General features: G+C 48.1%; 1 protein-coding gene across 2 annotated transcripts in view; it reads right to left on the bottom strand.

Moving 5' to 3' along the window:
* Window positions 1-17042, bottom strand: part of DYNC2H1 (dynein cytoplasmic 2 heavy chain 1) — a 537791-nt gene that overhangs the window by 310944 nt on the left and 209805 nt on the right. For both annotated transcript variants that reach the window (XM_073558365.1, XM_073558366.1), the window contains exon 61: window positions 16909-17035. In XM_073558365.1, coding sequence (XP_073414466.1) covers window positions 16909-17035 — 127 coding nt within the window. The remainder of the gene's footprint in view (window positions 1-16908; window positions 17036-17042) is intronic.

The following is a 17042-nucleotide window of genomic DNA, read 5'->3' as shown; positions in this document are numbered from 1 at the left end:
TGATAAGGGTGACAAATTATTATGAACTTAGTGACTTTTTCTCAGGGTGCCGACGTCCCCGCAGTTTAGCCCTGCTGGGAACGCAGCCTCAGTGACCGGAGGCAACCTCAATGACGTCACCGCTGCTCACTGATGCTGCGCTCGAAGCAGCTCATTCATTACTGGTTCTTAGCCTGGATGGTCACATCTTAGCACCGTCCAGGTTGAAATCTATTTATCTCCAGACATGGATTATGGCATGGGACAGAACGTTGGATAGGTCAGGGATATGGTTGTTTTGTATTTTTGTTTTATTACAGGAGACGAGGGCTTCAATGGAAAGGGCGTTAGGTGAGTATAACTGTGTTTGTTATTTTTAAATAAAAAGTCTGTTTTGTTTTTTTTAAATTTGTTTATTAAACCATAGACAGGATATACAATATAGAAACTAGCAAATGATGAGAAATACCATATAAAGCGTATATGTTTCACATAGCATTAATTTCAAGCAGTGTGTTTATACCGGTTGCTTACAGAATAAAACATAATGTCAGTTACCTTACATTAGTCTGCATGGTATTATTCAAATAATAAAGCCTGTCAAACCTCTAAACCATTACTATAACTACAAAACAACAACTATTTGCAGCCTGTGTCCACATAATTAGCTCTTTATCCTGCGATATCTCCATCCTACAAAGTGAGATGAGAGGAATTCCACCTCTCCTATATCTTCTCAAATTTATCCGGGCACCCTCTGTTTTGGTACAGCGTACGCTCGTATGGTATAATCGAGTTTACCAATTCAATCCAGGCCCTAAGGGAGGGACCCAAACTTCCCTTCCACCGCAGTGCCAGTACCTTTCGTGCCATAAACAATGTCTCCCACAAGAAAATCCCAGTACAGTGTCCCCATGTCCCATCGTCCCACACTCCAAACAGACAAACTAGTGGCTCAAGGGGAACAGGAATTTGTACCTGGGAACTTAAAAAAGATGTCACCTCCTTCCAATAATGTGCTATAATTGGACACTGCCAGATCATGTGGATAAAGTCTGCATCTAATGAATGACATCTCAGACATTCCGAAGATTGGAATCGACCAATCTTAAAAAGTTGAGTCGGAGTCAAATATGATTGGTTTATAATGTATAGTTGTATCATTCTGTTATTAATGGATGGAAACACCTTAGTTGGTGACTCCAGGATTTCCTCCCACTCCTCTCCCTGTGTAGCAGGGATGAGCCTTTCCCACTTCCCTTTAAACGAGCATATGGCGGATTCCGCCCCTACTTACAGCATGTATGTGTATAGAGAGGAGACGAGACCCTGGGGACCCTGCAATTTGAGAATGCCTATCAAGGGTAGAGACGAGATAGCATTATTCACACCTACATATCTCATGTGCGATTGAAAGGCTGACCTCAATTGCAAATATCGGAAGAACTGCGACCTCGGGACATCGCATTTAGCTTGTAATTGTTCAAAAGATAATAGTGTACCGCGGTCACATAAATCCCCTATCGTGGAAACATTGTACTGAGACCAGAATTCGGCAGACGGGTGGACAAGTAGTACCGGAAAATAACTATTATTCCATAAGGGCAGCTCAGCTATGATATCTCCAAATCCAACCACCCTCTTAATCTGTTTCCACACTAATCTTGCCAGACGAAGCATGGGTAGCAGACGTGGGACCTTTATTTTCTCCAACTCCAAAAAACCCAATGGGCAGTCAGTACGCGCGGCATGAAGCAAATGCCTTTCAGAGTTAGGAAGAAGATTACCGGGCATCCATTTATTTATAGCTCTGGCCTGTCCAGCCAGATAGTACAGAAAAAAATCCGGCAGTGCTGCCCCCCCACCCATTTTTTGGCCTTTGTAGGGTGGACAGCTTGAGTTTTGGCCTGATTCTTCCCCATATAAAAGGACGTAATCTGGGAGTTCAAATTGGTAAAGAAAGACAGGCACCACCACAGCACTATGTTGGAGAAAGTAGCTGAGCTTAGGGAGTAGTATCATTTTAATTAAGTTAATGCGTCCGGCTACAGACAGCGGGAGTTTGCTCCGGATCACAAATTTGACTTTAACCATCTCCAGCAATGGATATATATTAAATTGCAGATCAAACGTGCTGCATTGAGAAATGTGAACGCCCAAATATTTAAAGTGTGATACAATAGGCAGCAGGGAGAGAGTCTCAAGTCGTGGCATCGGGGTATGGGAAAGAGGCATCAAAGCAGACTTCTCCCAATTTATATATAGGCCAGAATATTTACTGAATTTGTTTATAGTGGCGATCACCCCCGTCAGTGTCTCCTCCGCCCTATCCATAAATATTACCATGTCGTCAGCATAAAGGCCTATGGTATCCACCCGATCTGCTATCTCTGTGCCCATAATATTAGGGGAAGTTCTTATGCGAATTGCCAGTGCCTCTATTGCAAGAGCAAAGAGGGTCGGGGAAAGGGGACACCCCTGACGAGTCCCCCTGTGTAGAGAAAAGGACTCAGATATGGAACCGTTTACGATGACACGGGCTTTAGGTTTCATGTATAATGTATTAATCCATTTTAGGAACCTATCCCCAAATCCATATTTCTGCAAGCATGCGTGGAGGAAGGGCCACTCAAGGGAATCAAAGGCCTTGGCTGCATCCAACGATGCCAATGCCCACTTATTGTCCGGCATCAAGGAGCTATATTGGACCACCGACTGGACCCGCCTAATATTAATGGAGGTACTCTTACCAGGCATAAAGCCGGACTGGTCAGGGTGTATAAGTTCCAAAATTATTGCGTTCAGGGTGGTAGCAAAGATTTTCGTAAAAATTTTATAATCCACATTTACTAAAGATATGGGGCGACAAGATCCACAATCTAAAGGGTCCTTCCCCTCCTTCTTAAGCACTATAATATTAGCTTCGTAAAAGGACTCCGGCATGACCCCCCCCCCCCCCGAATCCCCCGGAACTCCGACAACAAAAGTGGCGCCAAAATCTCCGGGTATTTCCTGTACAACTCGATAGGAAACCCATCCGGCCCAGGGGACTTCCCAGAGGCCATATCCCTCATGGCATCTTCTATCTCTTCCAAAGTGAATTCAGCGTCCACAAAGGCCCACTGAGTGTCAGAGACACCGCACTGCACTTGCTCATAGAGCCAGTGCGCGTGTCCTGAGAACAGAAGCAGTGCTAAAAGATACCTGGGGAGCAGGGCAGCAGAGGTGACCAGGCGTGCTTCAGGCTAATAGTGTCAGGATCCAGTCAGTGCTGGAAAGTAAAGATGCATAGGACCTGCGGACACTAAAACTGAATAATGTGCACGGGACCTATGGTCATGTGACTGCAAGGGGGAGGGGCTTAGCGTCCTGTATTCAGATAGGACAGGACACCATACAACAACTCAGAGTCAGGCAAAACAGAGGTCACACACAGTACGGGCGAACGAGGTACAGGAGGGACGAACAGACGGGTAGTCAGACAGAGCCAAAGGTCATACACAAGAGGGCGACGTGGTACCAAGGGGACGAGCAGAGAGAAGTCGGGTCACAAGCAGAGAGTCATACACGAGAGGTAGCGCAGTACAAGAGGGTCAGGCAGAACTCGTAACAGGGACAGAACCAGATCACAACCGAACAAACAAGCAAGATATCAGGCACAAGGCACACGTATACAAGAGGTCACTTAACTCAGCCGAGGGCAGGAGTATAACTGACACCGGACCCAGGTCCAGTGAGCACTAAATAGCCTCCTGCTGCCAGAGAGAGGCAGCACAATTAACCCCTAGTCTAACCAGGACGGGTCAAAGCGAAATCCCGTCCTGGATCATGACAGTACCCTCCTCTCAATGGGGGGCCACCGGACCCCCAGGTCTCTCAGGGTACTTGGCGTAAAAGGCTCGGATCAACCGATCCGCATGAACTGATCGAGCAGGAACCCACGAGCGTTCCTCAGGACCGTAGCCCTTCCAATGTATCAAATACTGAAGGGCGCGACGGACCAACCTGGAGTCGACAATTCGTTCCACCTCGTACTCAGCCTGCCCATCTACCAGAACCGGTGTCGGGGAAGATGATGATCCCTCCCCACTGGACCTCACAGGTTTCAAAAGGGCCTTATGGAAAACATTTGGGATCCGCAGAGATGGCGGGAGCTGCAAACGAAAAGCCACCGGGTTAACTGCTTCGGTAATTACATAGGGACCTATAAACTTGGGTCCAAGCTTCGCAGAGGGGACCTTGAGCCTTATATTTTTGGTGGATAACCATACCTTATCTCCGACCTGAAACACTGGACCCACGGATCGTTTTTTGTCCGCAAAAAATTTAAATTTGTCCTGGGCCTTCGTAATGTTATTCTGGACCTCCCGCCATACCTCCCCCAACCGCTGGATCGACTCGTCCGCCCCAGGACACCCAGAATTCAAGCGGGAAAATTCTCCAAAATGAGGATGAAACCCATAATTGCAAAAAAAAGGAGATGTACCCGTAGACTGGTTAGTGCGGTTGTTAAAAGCAAACTCAGCCAATGGTAACACAGAACACCAATCATCCTGTCGGGCTGAGGTCAAACAACGCAGAATTTGCTCCAGAGACTGATTGGTCCGCTCAGTCTGCCCATTAGTCTCTGGATGGTAGGCGGATGAAAAGGACAGACTAATACCCAACCTCCTACAAAAAGCTCTCCAAAATCTGGACACAAATTGCACTCCCCTATCAGACACCACATTCAGGGGTACCCCATGCAACCGCACCACATGCTCCACAAACAATCTGGACAATGTTTCCGCATTAGGTAGAGCTGCCAAAGGTACAAAATGTGCCTGCTTACTAAACCTGTCCACTACGACCCAGACCACGGTATTACCCTTGGAAGGGGGAAGGTTGGTGATGAAATCCATGGACAGATGAGTCCATGGTCTCTCAGGAATTGGCAGTGGTACCAATTCCCCGGCCGGCCGGTTATGGGGAGTTTTCGCACGGGCACAAACCTCACACGCAGACACATACTCCCCAACATCAGAGGCTAAAGAAGACCACCAGAACATTCTAGCAATGGCCTTCCGGGTCGCTGAGATCCCTGGATGTCCACCCAGAACTGAGTCATGGAACTCCTGGAGGACCTTGAGACGAAACTGAGCTGGCACATAAAGTTTATCCACCGGCTTAGCTGGAGGTGCAAGAGCCTGGGCTTCTCGAATCTCTCGTTCCAACACATTAGAAATCTCTGCCACCACCACCCCAGGCTGAAGAATGGAGGATGGAGGTTCCGGGGGGGACACCGGATCTAGACTGCGTGACAACGCATCCGCTCTGATATTCTTGGATCCTGGTCGGAAAGTGATCGAGAGGTTGAATCGAGAAAAAAAAAGTGACCATCTAGCCTGTCTGGGAGTCAACCTTTTAGCAGACTCGATGTAAGCTAGGTTTTTGTGGTCCGTGATTACCGTTATAGGATGGACTGCCCCCTCCAAAAAATGCCTCCATTCTGCAAAAGCCAATTTTACGGCCAGAAGTTCCCGATTCCCCACATCATAGTTTCTCTCTGCCGGAGAGAACTTCTTTGAGAAAAAGGCGCAAGGTCTTAAATTGGTCAAAGTGGCGGGTCCCTGGGACAATACCGCCCCCACCCCCACCTCTGAGGCGTCTACCTCAACAATAAATGGTTCAGAGGGGTCCGGTTGGATAAGAACCGGGGCCGACATGAAACATTTTTTCAAAAACTGAAATGCCGCTACCGCTGCGGTTGACCAATTCTTGATATCGGCCCCCTTTTGAGTCATGTCTGTGAGGTGTTTAAACACCTGTGAGAACCCCCTTATAAATTTCCGATAATAATTAGCGAACCCTAGGAAACGTTGCAGACCCTTCAAATCACACGGTTGAACCCACTCGAGAATGGCCTGCACCTTATTAGGATCCATGCGATACCCTTCAGCAGACACGATGAACCCCAGAAAGGACAGTTCCTGAACAAAAAATAAACATTTTTCAAGTTTAGCAAACAGACAGTTCTCCCTGAGCCTTTGGAGAACTGCCCGAACATGACCAATGTGAGTCTGTTTATCAGGCGAGTAGATTAAAATGTCATCCAAATACACCACCATAAAACGTCCAATCAAATCGGAGAACACATGATTTATGAAATTTTGGAAGACCGCTGGAGCGTTGGTCAGGCCGAAGGGCATGACCAAATTTTCAAACAACCCTTCAGTAGTGAGAAAGGCGGTCTTCCATTCATCTCCATCCCGGACTCGGATAAGGTTATACGCTCCCCGTAGGTCTAATTTCGAAAACCACTTAGCTCCGGACAACTGATTGTATAAATCAGGAATAAGTGGAAGGGGATAAGTATTCCTCACAGTTATTTTATTTAACTCACGAAAATCGAGGCATGGGCGCAAACCACCGTCTTTTTTTTTTTACAAAAAAGAACCCTGCCGCCACAGGAGAAACAGAAGGACGAATATGTCCCTTACGGAGGCTCTCAGAAATATATTCCTTCATCGCAGCCGGTTCCGGACCCGAGAGGTTATACAGGCGGGCTTTGGGCAATTTAGCACCTGGAACCAGGTCAATGGCACAATCAAATGGGCGGTGTGGTGGTAAAACCTCAGCCTCTTTTTCGGAGAAAACGTCAGTATAATCTATCAGGCACTCCGGAATGCCTTCTAGACCCACGGACGACACAGACACAGAAACAAGACATTTCTCAGAGCAATAGGGACCCCATTTAACAATATCCCGAGATTCCCAATTAATCACAGGATTATGCAGCTGTAACCAGGGGAACCCCAACACCAGTCCCGCAGGCAGGTTGTTCATTACAAAACATGAAATACGTTCCTGATGTAAGGAACTCACTTTAAGGAGAAACTCTTCAGTACAAAACACAATGTCATTCTTACCCAGTGGTGTTTTGTCAATAGCAACAAGGTGAATCGGAGTCTCCAACCTAACTGTCCCTAACTTACACCTGGCCACCAAGTCAGAGTCAATAAAGTTCAATGATGAACCGCAATCCACGAAGGCAGTTGTGGATGTGGAGACACCCCCACAACAAAGTTCCACTTGAAATGACATTTTAGAAAATGCAGAAAAGGGTACCTGAGAGCCTGGGTGACCTCCATGATAATCACCCGGGCTCAGTCGTTTGTTGGTTAGTGGCCGGGAGGGGCAATCCTTTTTCCCATGTCCAGACTCGCCACTGTGAACACAGCATTTTCTCACGTGCCGTTGCCTCCTTTCTTCCTCCTTACGGTTGATGGTTCCCATCTCCGTGATTTTCAATGAAGAACTGGCTCCCCTTCCTTGGGAGAATAATGATGTCTCGGTTTGTATCACTCCCCTTGCCCGTAACCTGCGATCCATTCGGACGGCCTGTGTCATAGCTTCCTCCAGGGCATCAGGTGGGGGGTGGAGAGCCAAGGCGTCTTTCAGATGCTCAGACAGGCCTCTGCGGAACAACCCCCGGAGGGCGGCGTCGTTCCAGCAGACCTCAGCAGCCCAGCGTCTGAACTCTGAGCAAAACCACTCGGCTGAGTGTTTCCCCTGACAAACATTCATCAGCCTGTCCTCAGCCATACCCATCCGATCAGGCTCATCATAAATATGCCCCAGGGCCTCAAAAAATGCATCCACAGTCATACGCTCAGGGGCCGTGGTAGGAAGGGAGAAAGCCCAAGCTTGGGGGGCTCCCCTTAACAGAGACATAATGACCCCCACTCTCTGACTTTCATCCCCAGAAGAGTGTGGTCTTAAGGAAAAAAAAAGCTTACAGCCCTCCTTGAACACTCTGAAGTCATTTTTATCTCCAGAAAAGGTATCTGGTAACTTCACTGGAGACTCAGGGGAAATTAATGTAACATCCCGAGCCCCCCATGAAAGAACCCCCTGCACAGTGTCGGCGATCAGCTGCTGAGACTGAGCCAGGACTCTTTGTTCTCCAAAGAGTTTCTGAGACATCTGCGTCAGGTGCTTAACCTGCTTAGAAAGAGTGTGCACAGGATCCATCACACACACAGGTGAATGGGAGCAGAGAAAAAAAAATGGTATGGGTCAGTTATAATGTCAGAGACACCGCACTGCACTTGCTCATAGAGCCAGTGCGCGTGTCCTGAGAACAGAAGCAGTGCTAAGAGTTACCTGGGGAGCAGGGCAGCAGAGGTGACCATGCGTGCTTCAGGCTAATAGTGTCAGGGTCCAGTCAGTGCTGGAAAGTAAAGATGCACGGGACCTGCGGACACTGAAACTGAATAATGTGCACGGGACCTATGGTCATGTGACTGCAAGGGGGAGGGGCTTAGCGTCCTGTATTCAGATAGGACAGGACACCATACAACAACTCAGAGTCAGGCAAAACAGAGGTCACAGCAGTACAGGCAAACGAGGTACAGGAGGGACAAACAGACGGGTAGTCAGACAGAGCCAAAGGTCATACACAAGAGGGCGACGTGGTACCAAGGGGACGAGCAGAGAGAAGTCGGGTCACAAGCAGAGAGTCATACACGAGAGGTAGCGCAGTACAAGAGGTTCAGGCAGAACTCGTAACAGGGACAGAACCAGATCACAACCGAACAAACAAGCAAGATATCAGGCACAAGGCACACGTATACAAGAGGTCACTTAACTCAGCCGAGGGCAGGAGTATAACTGACACCGGACCCAGGTCCAGTGAGCACTAAATAGCCTCCTGCTGCCAGAGAGAGGCAGCACAATTAACCCCTAGTCTAACCAGGACGGTTCAAAGCGAAATCCCATCCTGGATCATGACACTGAGAAGTACTCAATGTGGGAAATGTTATATCTGATAGGTAGTCTAGACACCCCTGGCTATCAACGTCATTTTTAGAGTTGTACAGCGAACTATAATAATCATAAAAACAACCCATTATTTCTTCAGTTGAGGAGACCAATATACCGTCTAAGTTGCGGATCTGCAATATCGTGTTAGTTGTATTGTGCTGACGCACCAAATAAACCAAAAATTTACTGGACTGGTTCCCTAGTTCAAAGTACGATTGGCGAGTAAAGAATAGTTTACGTTTGGATTTAGAGTCTATGTGTGGAGTATATAATCTTTGGGCAGTCAACCACTCCACTCTATTGCCACTAGTTTGATCAGATATGTAAGCGGCCTCTGAATCCCTCAAACGTTGCTCCATCTCGTCATCCTCCCCCAATGTCACCCGTTTGATGTAGGAAATCGTAGAAGATAAGCAACCCCTCAAGTGCGCCTTAAGGACGTCCCAAAATAAGTTGACATTCCGGGGTTCGGGGTGGGAGGAGATGAAGCCATGCAATTGGTGAATTGTTCTGTCAGGTGACTTTACCAACTTCAGCCAGAAAGGGTTTAATTTCCATACTATGCTACCACTTGGTGGGCCATATTTAAGTTTAAGAATGACCGGACTATGATCTGAAATCCCTCTACTACCATGCTCAATGTTATCTACTCACATTGCCAGACCGCTGGATCCAAAAATGTAATCTATGCGAGATAAGGAACGCTTAGTGGATGAATGGCAAGTATATTCCCTCATCTCGGGGTGGCACGTTCTCCATAGGTCTAGCCATCCACTACCTTCTATAAACTGTGACAGTTGGGATGTAGCTGTTGACGGGGTCCCACTCTGTATCCCATCATCCAGTCTCAGCCTATCAAGGCGACCACTCATAACCAGATTAAAGTCCCCCATACAAATGACCTCTGCGTCCGGATAATTCAGAGCAAAACTCAATGCCCTCTGGAGAATTGACGTACCAGCTGAAGGGGGATTATAAACACACAAAATAACATATTTCCTACAGTTGATCAGTGCATACACAAATATGAAACGCCCCTCAGAGTCTCTCCGGGCCTCCCATCTAACATCCTTGTGTATTAGTAGTGCGACTCCCCTGGAATAGCTGGTGTGAAATGCGTGTATAGACCACTGAACCCACGGTTTTTGTACGTTCTGAGCTGTATCTCTGGTGAGGTGCGTCTCGACCAGAGCCACAATGTGAGGGTGATAGTGCCTGATTTGTGAGAACACTTTAATCTTTTTCCTGCTCCCCCCCCTGCCTGTCTTGCTCTATGCATTTCTTCTTGTGTAGATCAAGACAGGGGGGGGAAGCAGGTGAATAAGCCCCGCCCAGCGGACCGGACAGCGGCAGTTTACATACATCTGAACCGATATAAAAAAGGTATTTATGCATGAAAGGTGCGGGGTCAGGGGGAAGCAAAAGTACTAAGAGAATCCTTATGTGACACACAATTGAATGATATCATTATATGATATCTCAAAAAAGGGGTGACAGATTCCCTTAAGGCTATGTGCCCACGTAGCGTTTTAATCCGGACACCGAAAACCGGACTCCTTCCCAGAAATCGCGTGTTTTTTTCCGCGCGATTTTACCGCGATTATGTTCGCGATTTTCGCGTGCGATATTCAAGCACATTCCAAGCGATTTGAAGCATCGCTTGGAAAGTGATTGACAGGTTGGTCACACTCGTCAAACATAGGCCTCAATAGTAAAAGATAGAATGTAAAAAATAATTTAAAAAATAAAAAAATCGGGGTATATTTACCTTCCGACGTCCCGCGCAGTCTCAGCGACGCTCCCGTTCCCAGCGATGCCTTGCGAGACCTGTGATGACGTTGGTCTCGCGTTGCTATAGCGATCTCACAAGACCGCTAGAGTCACGCGAGACTACGTCATCACAGGAATTTGCCACAAGGCATTACTGGGAACGCTAGGCCAGGAATGCAGCGCGGGACGTCGGAAGGTAAATATACCCCGATTTTTTATTCTTTTTTTTTTACAGGGGTATGGTACCCAGGGCCTGGAGGACAGTCTCCTCTCCTCCACACCGTGGGTACCAACCGCACATGAGACGCTTAACTTCGCGCATGGTGGGCATAGCCAAATGCGGGAAGTAAGCGATTCTCATGCATTCCTATGGGTGCGGAATCGCGGCAATTCTTTGCGATTCTGCAAAAAAGATTGAGCATGCTGCGTTTTTTTTCGCGATGCGATTCCGCTGCGGAAAAAAGCGCAGCATTAGCACAGCATGTGCGGAATGCCATAGGAATGCATGGGGTGCGTTCTGTACAAGATTTTTAAACGTTTTTGCAGCGTTTTCGCGCTGAAAATCGCGGCAAAAACGCTTAAAAATCACATCGTGGGCACACAGCCTTAAAGGATCCAGACGTAAGTAGGCGCATTAGGATTCCTTTGCAGGAGATCCTCTATGGGACCGCAGCCACTCGGTAGCCTCCATTGGATCCGTGAAAAACACAGAGGAACGCCCGTGGACAATCCGAAGTCGAGCCGGATAAATCATTGAGTATACAATGTTCCTTTCCCTGAGCCGCTTCTTGATGTCGATGGATTGTGCGCGTGCTTCTGGAGTTCCGTGGAGAAATCCGGGAAGACTGAGATCACAGCATTGTTGAACTTGATGGGACTCTTTCGTCTTGCAAGGCGTAGAATGGTGTCTCTGTCTTTACAGTTGAGGAGACATGCTAGGAAGGGTCTAGGTGGGCCTCCCGGAGGCAGAGGCTTTGTGGGAACTCTGTGGGCCCTCTCAACAGCGAACACTGAGGAGAATTCATCTCCCAGAGAGGTCTTAAGCCAACTCTCCAGGAACTGCTCAGGGTGCTGACCTTCTGAGCGTTCTGGCAAACCGATGACACGGATGTTATTCCGACGCATTCTGTTCTCTAGGTCGTCTGCCTTCTGTTTCCAGGCATTCACAGAGCCCGCTACCTTGGTTAACTTGGCCTCCATAGGCGTAATGGTATCATCCACCTGGGACACTCTTGTCTCCACCTCTGTGATGCATCCCCTTCATGGTCTGCATATCTTGATGGAGTCTCCCCACCTCAGTGTAGACATCCTCTATTTTCTCCGTCAGGGATGTCCTAGTGAGGGAGATAGCCTGCATCAACTGTTCAGATGCCTGTTTAAGAGTCATTTCTTCCTGCTCAGTCTCCTCTCCACCCGCTGAGGGATGATTTTTACGCTGAGGTTGTGAAGAGTTATTTCTTAAGAGAACGCGTACTCTCAGAATGGTCGGGTCTGACAAATTCCTTTAGTTTTCCTGCTGCCATCGATCCTTTAGATCGATTCATGGTTAAAAGCAGTGAGATACACCAGGGTAATTAGAGATGTGTAGTCCAGGATTCCTTCCACTGCAATTATATACACAGCAGGAACCAGGTTTACTAATTGCGGCCTGGGAGCAGAATCTATGCAGATGGAAACACCATATCACTGAGGCTTCTTATGGCGAGGAGGGGAGGGGGGAGAGATCCACCCTCAGAGACAGCAGCGGTGGGAGGGAGAGCAATTTCTCCCACAGTAATGTCACCAACAGGCCAGCGAGTCTATTAGTAAGAGGGGGGGAGTAATGCAGGGCCCATTTTTCAGGGCACTCACCGCATATCCCCCCTGATTCCGCAGGATACAGGTCGCTGCCCGGTGATGCTGCAGCGCTGGAAGCTGGATGCCGCCGCTCCCTCTGATAGAGCGCGCATCCAAGATGGCCGCCGCCTCGTGTGGGCCCCGCCGTCTGCCCCGGTTTTCCAGGTCTCAAGCTCACCGAAGCCGTCCTGCACCCTCCCGCGGAGTTCCGGGGGGGTCCCGGTACCCAGGGACACCAAGCGCTGCCAGGTATGTCGCGGTAGACAGGCGATAAATGCAGGATAGAGACAGGATGGTCAGGAGCTCTTGCAGTGCGCGTCTGTCCTCCTCAGCTACATAGCCACGCTCCCCCTGTCTGTTTTGTTTTTGTCTCTAATAAAAGACTTTATACTTGCTGTGTCTTTATTTACCATACAACTATAGGATTAGTAATGGAAAGGTGTCTTATAGACGCCTCTCCATTACTAAGCCTTGGGCTTGACGTCACCAAACCATAGAAAGAGGACATCAACCCCACAAATATTACACCACTTGCCACCACCACGGGGCAAGTGGGAAGAGCCGGGAAAAGCACCAGAATTGGCGCATCTAACAGATGCACCTTTTCTGGGCAGCTCGGGGCTGCTATTTTTAGTCTGAGGGGGGCAATATTCATGGCCACTTACAAGCCACAGAATGGAAGCCCCCAGCTGTCTGATTTAGCTTGGCTGGTTGTCAAAAATGGTAGGGACCCCACGCCATTTTTTTTTTTTTAAATGATTTATTTAAATAATTACAAAAAAACAGTGTGAGGACTATTTTTGATAACCAGCCTTGCTGAAGCTGAGGGTTGCAGCCCGCTGCTGTCAGTTTTGCCTGGCTGGTTATCAAAAATCGGGGGACAACACGCTATTTCTTTAAATTTATTTATTTATTTAGTTATAGCGCAGGAGGCGGATGATGAATAATCCCATCAGCCACCGCCTGCTCTCGCTGTTATCAGCTGAATACAACTCTCAACATTGTTCCCTCCTGGTGCCAGCAGGGGAGAATGATGAGAGCTGTCTTCAGCACCCAGCATCGGGGAACAGAGCGAACAGTACCGCTGCTTCCCAGGCGCCAGTATGTGTGGTACTGATGTGGCACACGGGCAGCACACGGTTGCCAAATGTATGCCACAAGTATTACATACAAGGACTCTGTTATTTCTGGTACTGGTTTTTCCGGTATAGGAAATATCAGGACGTGTGAAAGAGGCCTTACACGGATTTACACTAATTTGTGAACAATGTTTGAGAGGAAAAGGTCTTGTGTAAATAGAAAAGTCTTAGATTTTTGAGTTCAGCTCATGAAAAATGGGAGCAAAAACTAAAGTGTTGTATTTATATTTTTGCTCAGTGTAAGCACACACACATATACAGGAAGACAACTAAACTACAGTTTACACTGTGTTCTCCTTTTCGGAATAATTATTTTTTAATTATCTAGAAACAGTGATTTAACGGTTTTTCCCAGTTCACAGCTCTGCATACTGTAGTCATTCAGTGATCAGGGGCGCAGGGATGGTAATAAACCATCTGTGCCTTCCCCGTGGAGAGTCTCCCAGCTCCAGCACGTCTTATGTCCTACTGCTTACTATGCAATAGAATAGTAGAACATCTTTGCAGCGCAACATGCAGACCGCCCAATCGTAAAAAGTATACGGCGGTCCGCAGGTAGTTAAACACAGTGGTGCAGACAAGCACATTTGTAAAATATAGCTGCAGCGGTGTAACAGACCCCTTGTAATCACCTCAAAACCAGTGGATTTCTGCAGGTGTCGGCACCATGTTGGTGCATTAACGGCACCATAGCTCCCAAGCGTCCCGGATATGGAGGGACAGTCCCGTTTTTGACTGCCTGTCCAGCTGTCCCAAGCGGGACTCTTTTCTTCCCACACTGCACTGAGCCGCCACGCCCCCCTCATGCACCGACCCCATCCTCACCCTCCCAGAGACCCCCCGCAGCACCCCCCACAGCCTGTGATGACTTCCTAGGCTGTTGCTTCTCCTCCTGTGCGCACAGGACCTGTGATGAGGTCACAGGAGGGGAGGAGTCAGGAGTCACATGATCAGGGGCTCGGTGTGTGCAGGACTCTGCTGTGCTGGTTGTCATGATGCTGGTGAGGGGAAGTTTGTGTGTAGGGTCAGGAGGGGTTTACAGGGTGGATGTAGCACAGCCGTGTGTGTATGGGGTATGCAGAGCGGAGCCATGTGTGTACGGGGTGTATGGAGCGGAGCCACGTGTGTGTACGAGGTATACGGAGCGAAGCCAGGAGTGTATGAGGTGTATAGAGCGGAGCCATGTGTGTGTACGAGGTATATGGAGCAGAGCCACGTGTGTGTACGAGGTATACGGAGCGGAGCCGTGTGTGTGTATGAGGTATATGGAGCAGAGCATCTGTGTGTACGAGGCGTATGGAGCTCAGCCACGTGTGTACGAGGTGTATGGAGCTCAGCCACGTGTGTACGAGGTGTATGGAGCTCAGTCACGTGTGTACGAGTTGTATGGAGCGGAGCCACGTGTGTACGAGGTGTACGGAGTGGAGCCGTGTGTGTGTAGGAGGTGTGCGGAGCGGAGCCGTCTGTGTACAAGGTGTATGGAATGGAGCCCTGTGTGTAGAAAGTGTATGGAGCTGAGCCGTGTTTACGGAGCGGAGCAGAGCCATGTGTGTACGGGGTGTACGGAGTGGAGCCACGTGTGTACGAGGTGTATGGAGGAAAGCCGCATGTGTACAAGGTTTACGGAGTGGAGCCATATGTGTACAAGGTGTACAGAGCGTGGCCACATGTGTACGAGGTTTACGGAGTGGAGCCGTGTGTGTGCGAGGTGTACGGAGCGGAGCCGTGTGTGTACGAGGCATACAAAGCGGAACCGTGTGTGTATGAGGTGTGCGGAGCCATGCGTGTACAAGGTGTATGGAGGGAGCATTCATACAGTCCCGTTTTTGAGAGAGAGTCTGTCCCGGCTGGGAGCTTACTTTTCCTGCGGACACAGGAGTACACGGCAGAGCCGAGGAGCACTTTCAAATTCGCACATGATGTTCCATCGGAAGTGACGTGCTAGAAGCTGACCGGAAATTAGGTAATTTCGGGAGGAGATTGTGACGCAACCATGGAGGCACTTCAGGGAATGCTTCAGATCCATCACCGTGTCCTCCTCCGACAGCGGGATCTCCTTGGAATCGGGGATGCCGGCCATGTGAGTGGATCATGATATGTCCTGCACTGGGAGGCTCAGGTGGGCATTACAATGGGAGACAGGCTGCTATAGCATCTTTATAGAATCTTTCTTTCTGTGTTTCTTTCTCTCGCTCTCTAATCTTTCTTTTCTCTCTCGCTCTGTTTTTTCTTTACTCTCTTTCTCTCTCTTCTTTCTTTCCCCTCTTCATTTCTCTCTCTCTGTTCTTTCTTTCTTCCCCTCTCTTTCTCTCTCTAATCTTTCCTTCTCTCTGTTCTTTCTTTCCCATCTTTCTTTCTCTCTCTGTTCTTTCTTTCTCCCTCTCTCTGTTCTTTCTTTCCCCTTTCTTTATTTAACCTCTTTCTTTCTCTCTCCCTCTCTGTTCTTTCTTTCCCCTCTTTGTTTTTTTCTCTCTGTTCTTTTTTTTCTGTCCACTCTTTCTTTCTCTCTGTTCTTTCTTTCCCCTCCTTCTTTCTTTTTTCTCTTTCTGTTCTTTCTTTCTTTCCCCTCTTTCTTTCATTCTCTCTGTTCTTTCTTTCTCTAATCTTTCTTTCCCCTCTTTCTTTCCCTCTCTCTGTTCTTTCTTTCTCTCTGTTCTTTTTCTTTCCCCTCTTTCTTTCTTTCTTTCTCTGTTCTTTATTTCTTTCTCCTCTTTCTTTCTCTCTCTCTGTTCTTTCTTTCTCTCTATCTCTCGGTTCTTTCTTTCTCTCTGTTCTTTCTTTCCCCTCTTTCTTTCTCTCTGTTCTTTCTTTCCACTCTTTCTTTCTCTCTCCCTCTCTGTTCTTTCTTTCCCCTCTTTCTTTCCTTTCTTTCTTTATCTCTGCTCTCTCTGTTCTTTCCTGCTTTCTCTCCATTTTTCCTTTTTTTCTTTCTCTGTGTGTGGTTGGGACATGGAAATGGGTGTGACTAGTTGGGAAATGGGTGTGGTTGGGGCATGGCCTAAAATTTGTCGCAACCTTTGTCACTCTTTCCCTTCTTCATAAGTTGGGAGGTATGACAGCACCAGTAGGAATAGTAGCAGATAAGTAGCTCTGTGGTCCATAGCAATAAAAGAAATATGTACATCATGCTGGCCAGTATGGCCTACATGGTAGTGGAAAAGGGCCCCCTTGCCTCTGACCCTAGTCCTGACTTGTGTTTCTGACTCCAGTCCTGACTTGTGTTTCTGACCCCAGACCTGACTTGTGTTTCTGACCCCAGTCCTGAATCGTGTTTCTGACCCCAGTCCTGAATCGTGTTTCTGACCCCAGTCCTGAATCGTGTTTCTGACCCCAGTCCTGAATCGTGTTTCTGACCCCAGTCTTGATTTGTGTTTCTGACCTGGGCATTCCATCTTTTGTGCTCTCCATCCAACTGGTTGATCAGTATTTCTGCAGAATGAATGATCTCTTGAGCTTTTGATAACTCTGCTTCCAGTTTGGCAGCTTCAGTTGTTCTTGCCTGGAACCTACAAA

The sequence above is a fragment of the Dendrobates tinctorius genome, unplaced genomic scaffold (genome assembly GCF_039654945.1).
Source record: "Dendrobates tinctorius isolate UK_male_01 unplaced genomic scaffold, ASM3965494v1 ptg000256l, whole genome shotgun sequence".
NCBI classification, from domain to species: Eukaryota; Metazoa; Chordata; class Amphibia; order Anura; family Dendrobatidae; genus Dendrobates; species Dendrobates tinctorius.
The sequence above is the reverse complement of the archived record's forward strand: the minus strand, read 5'-3'. Positions and strand labels throughout refer to the sequence as shown.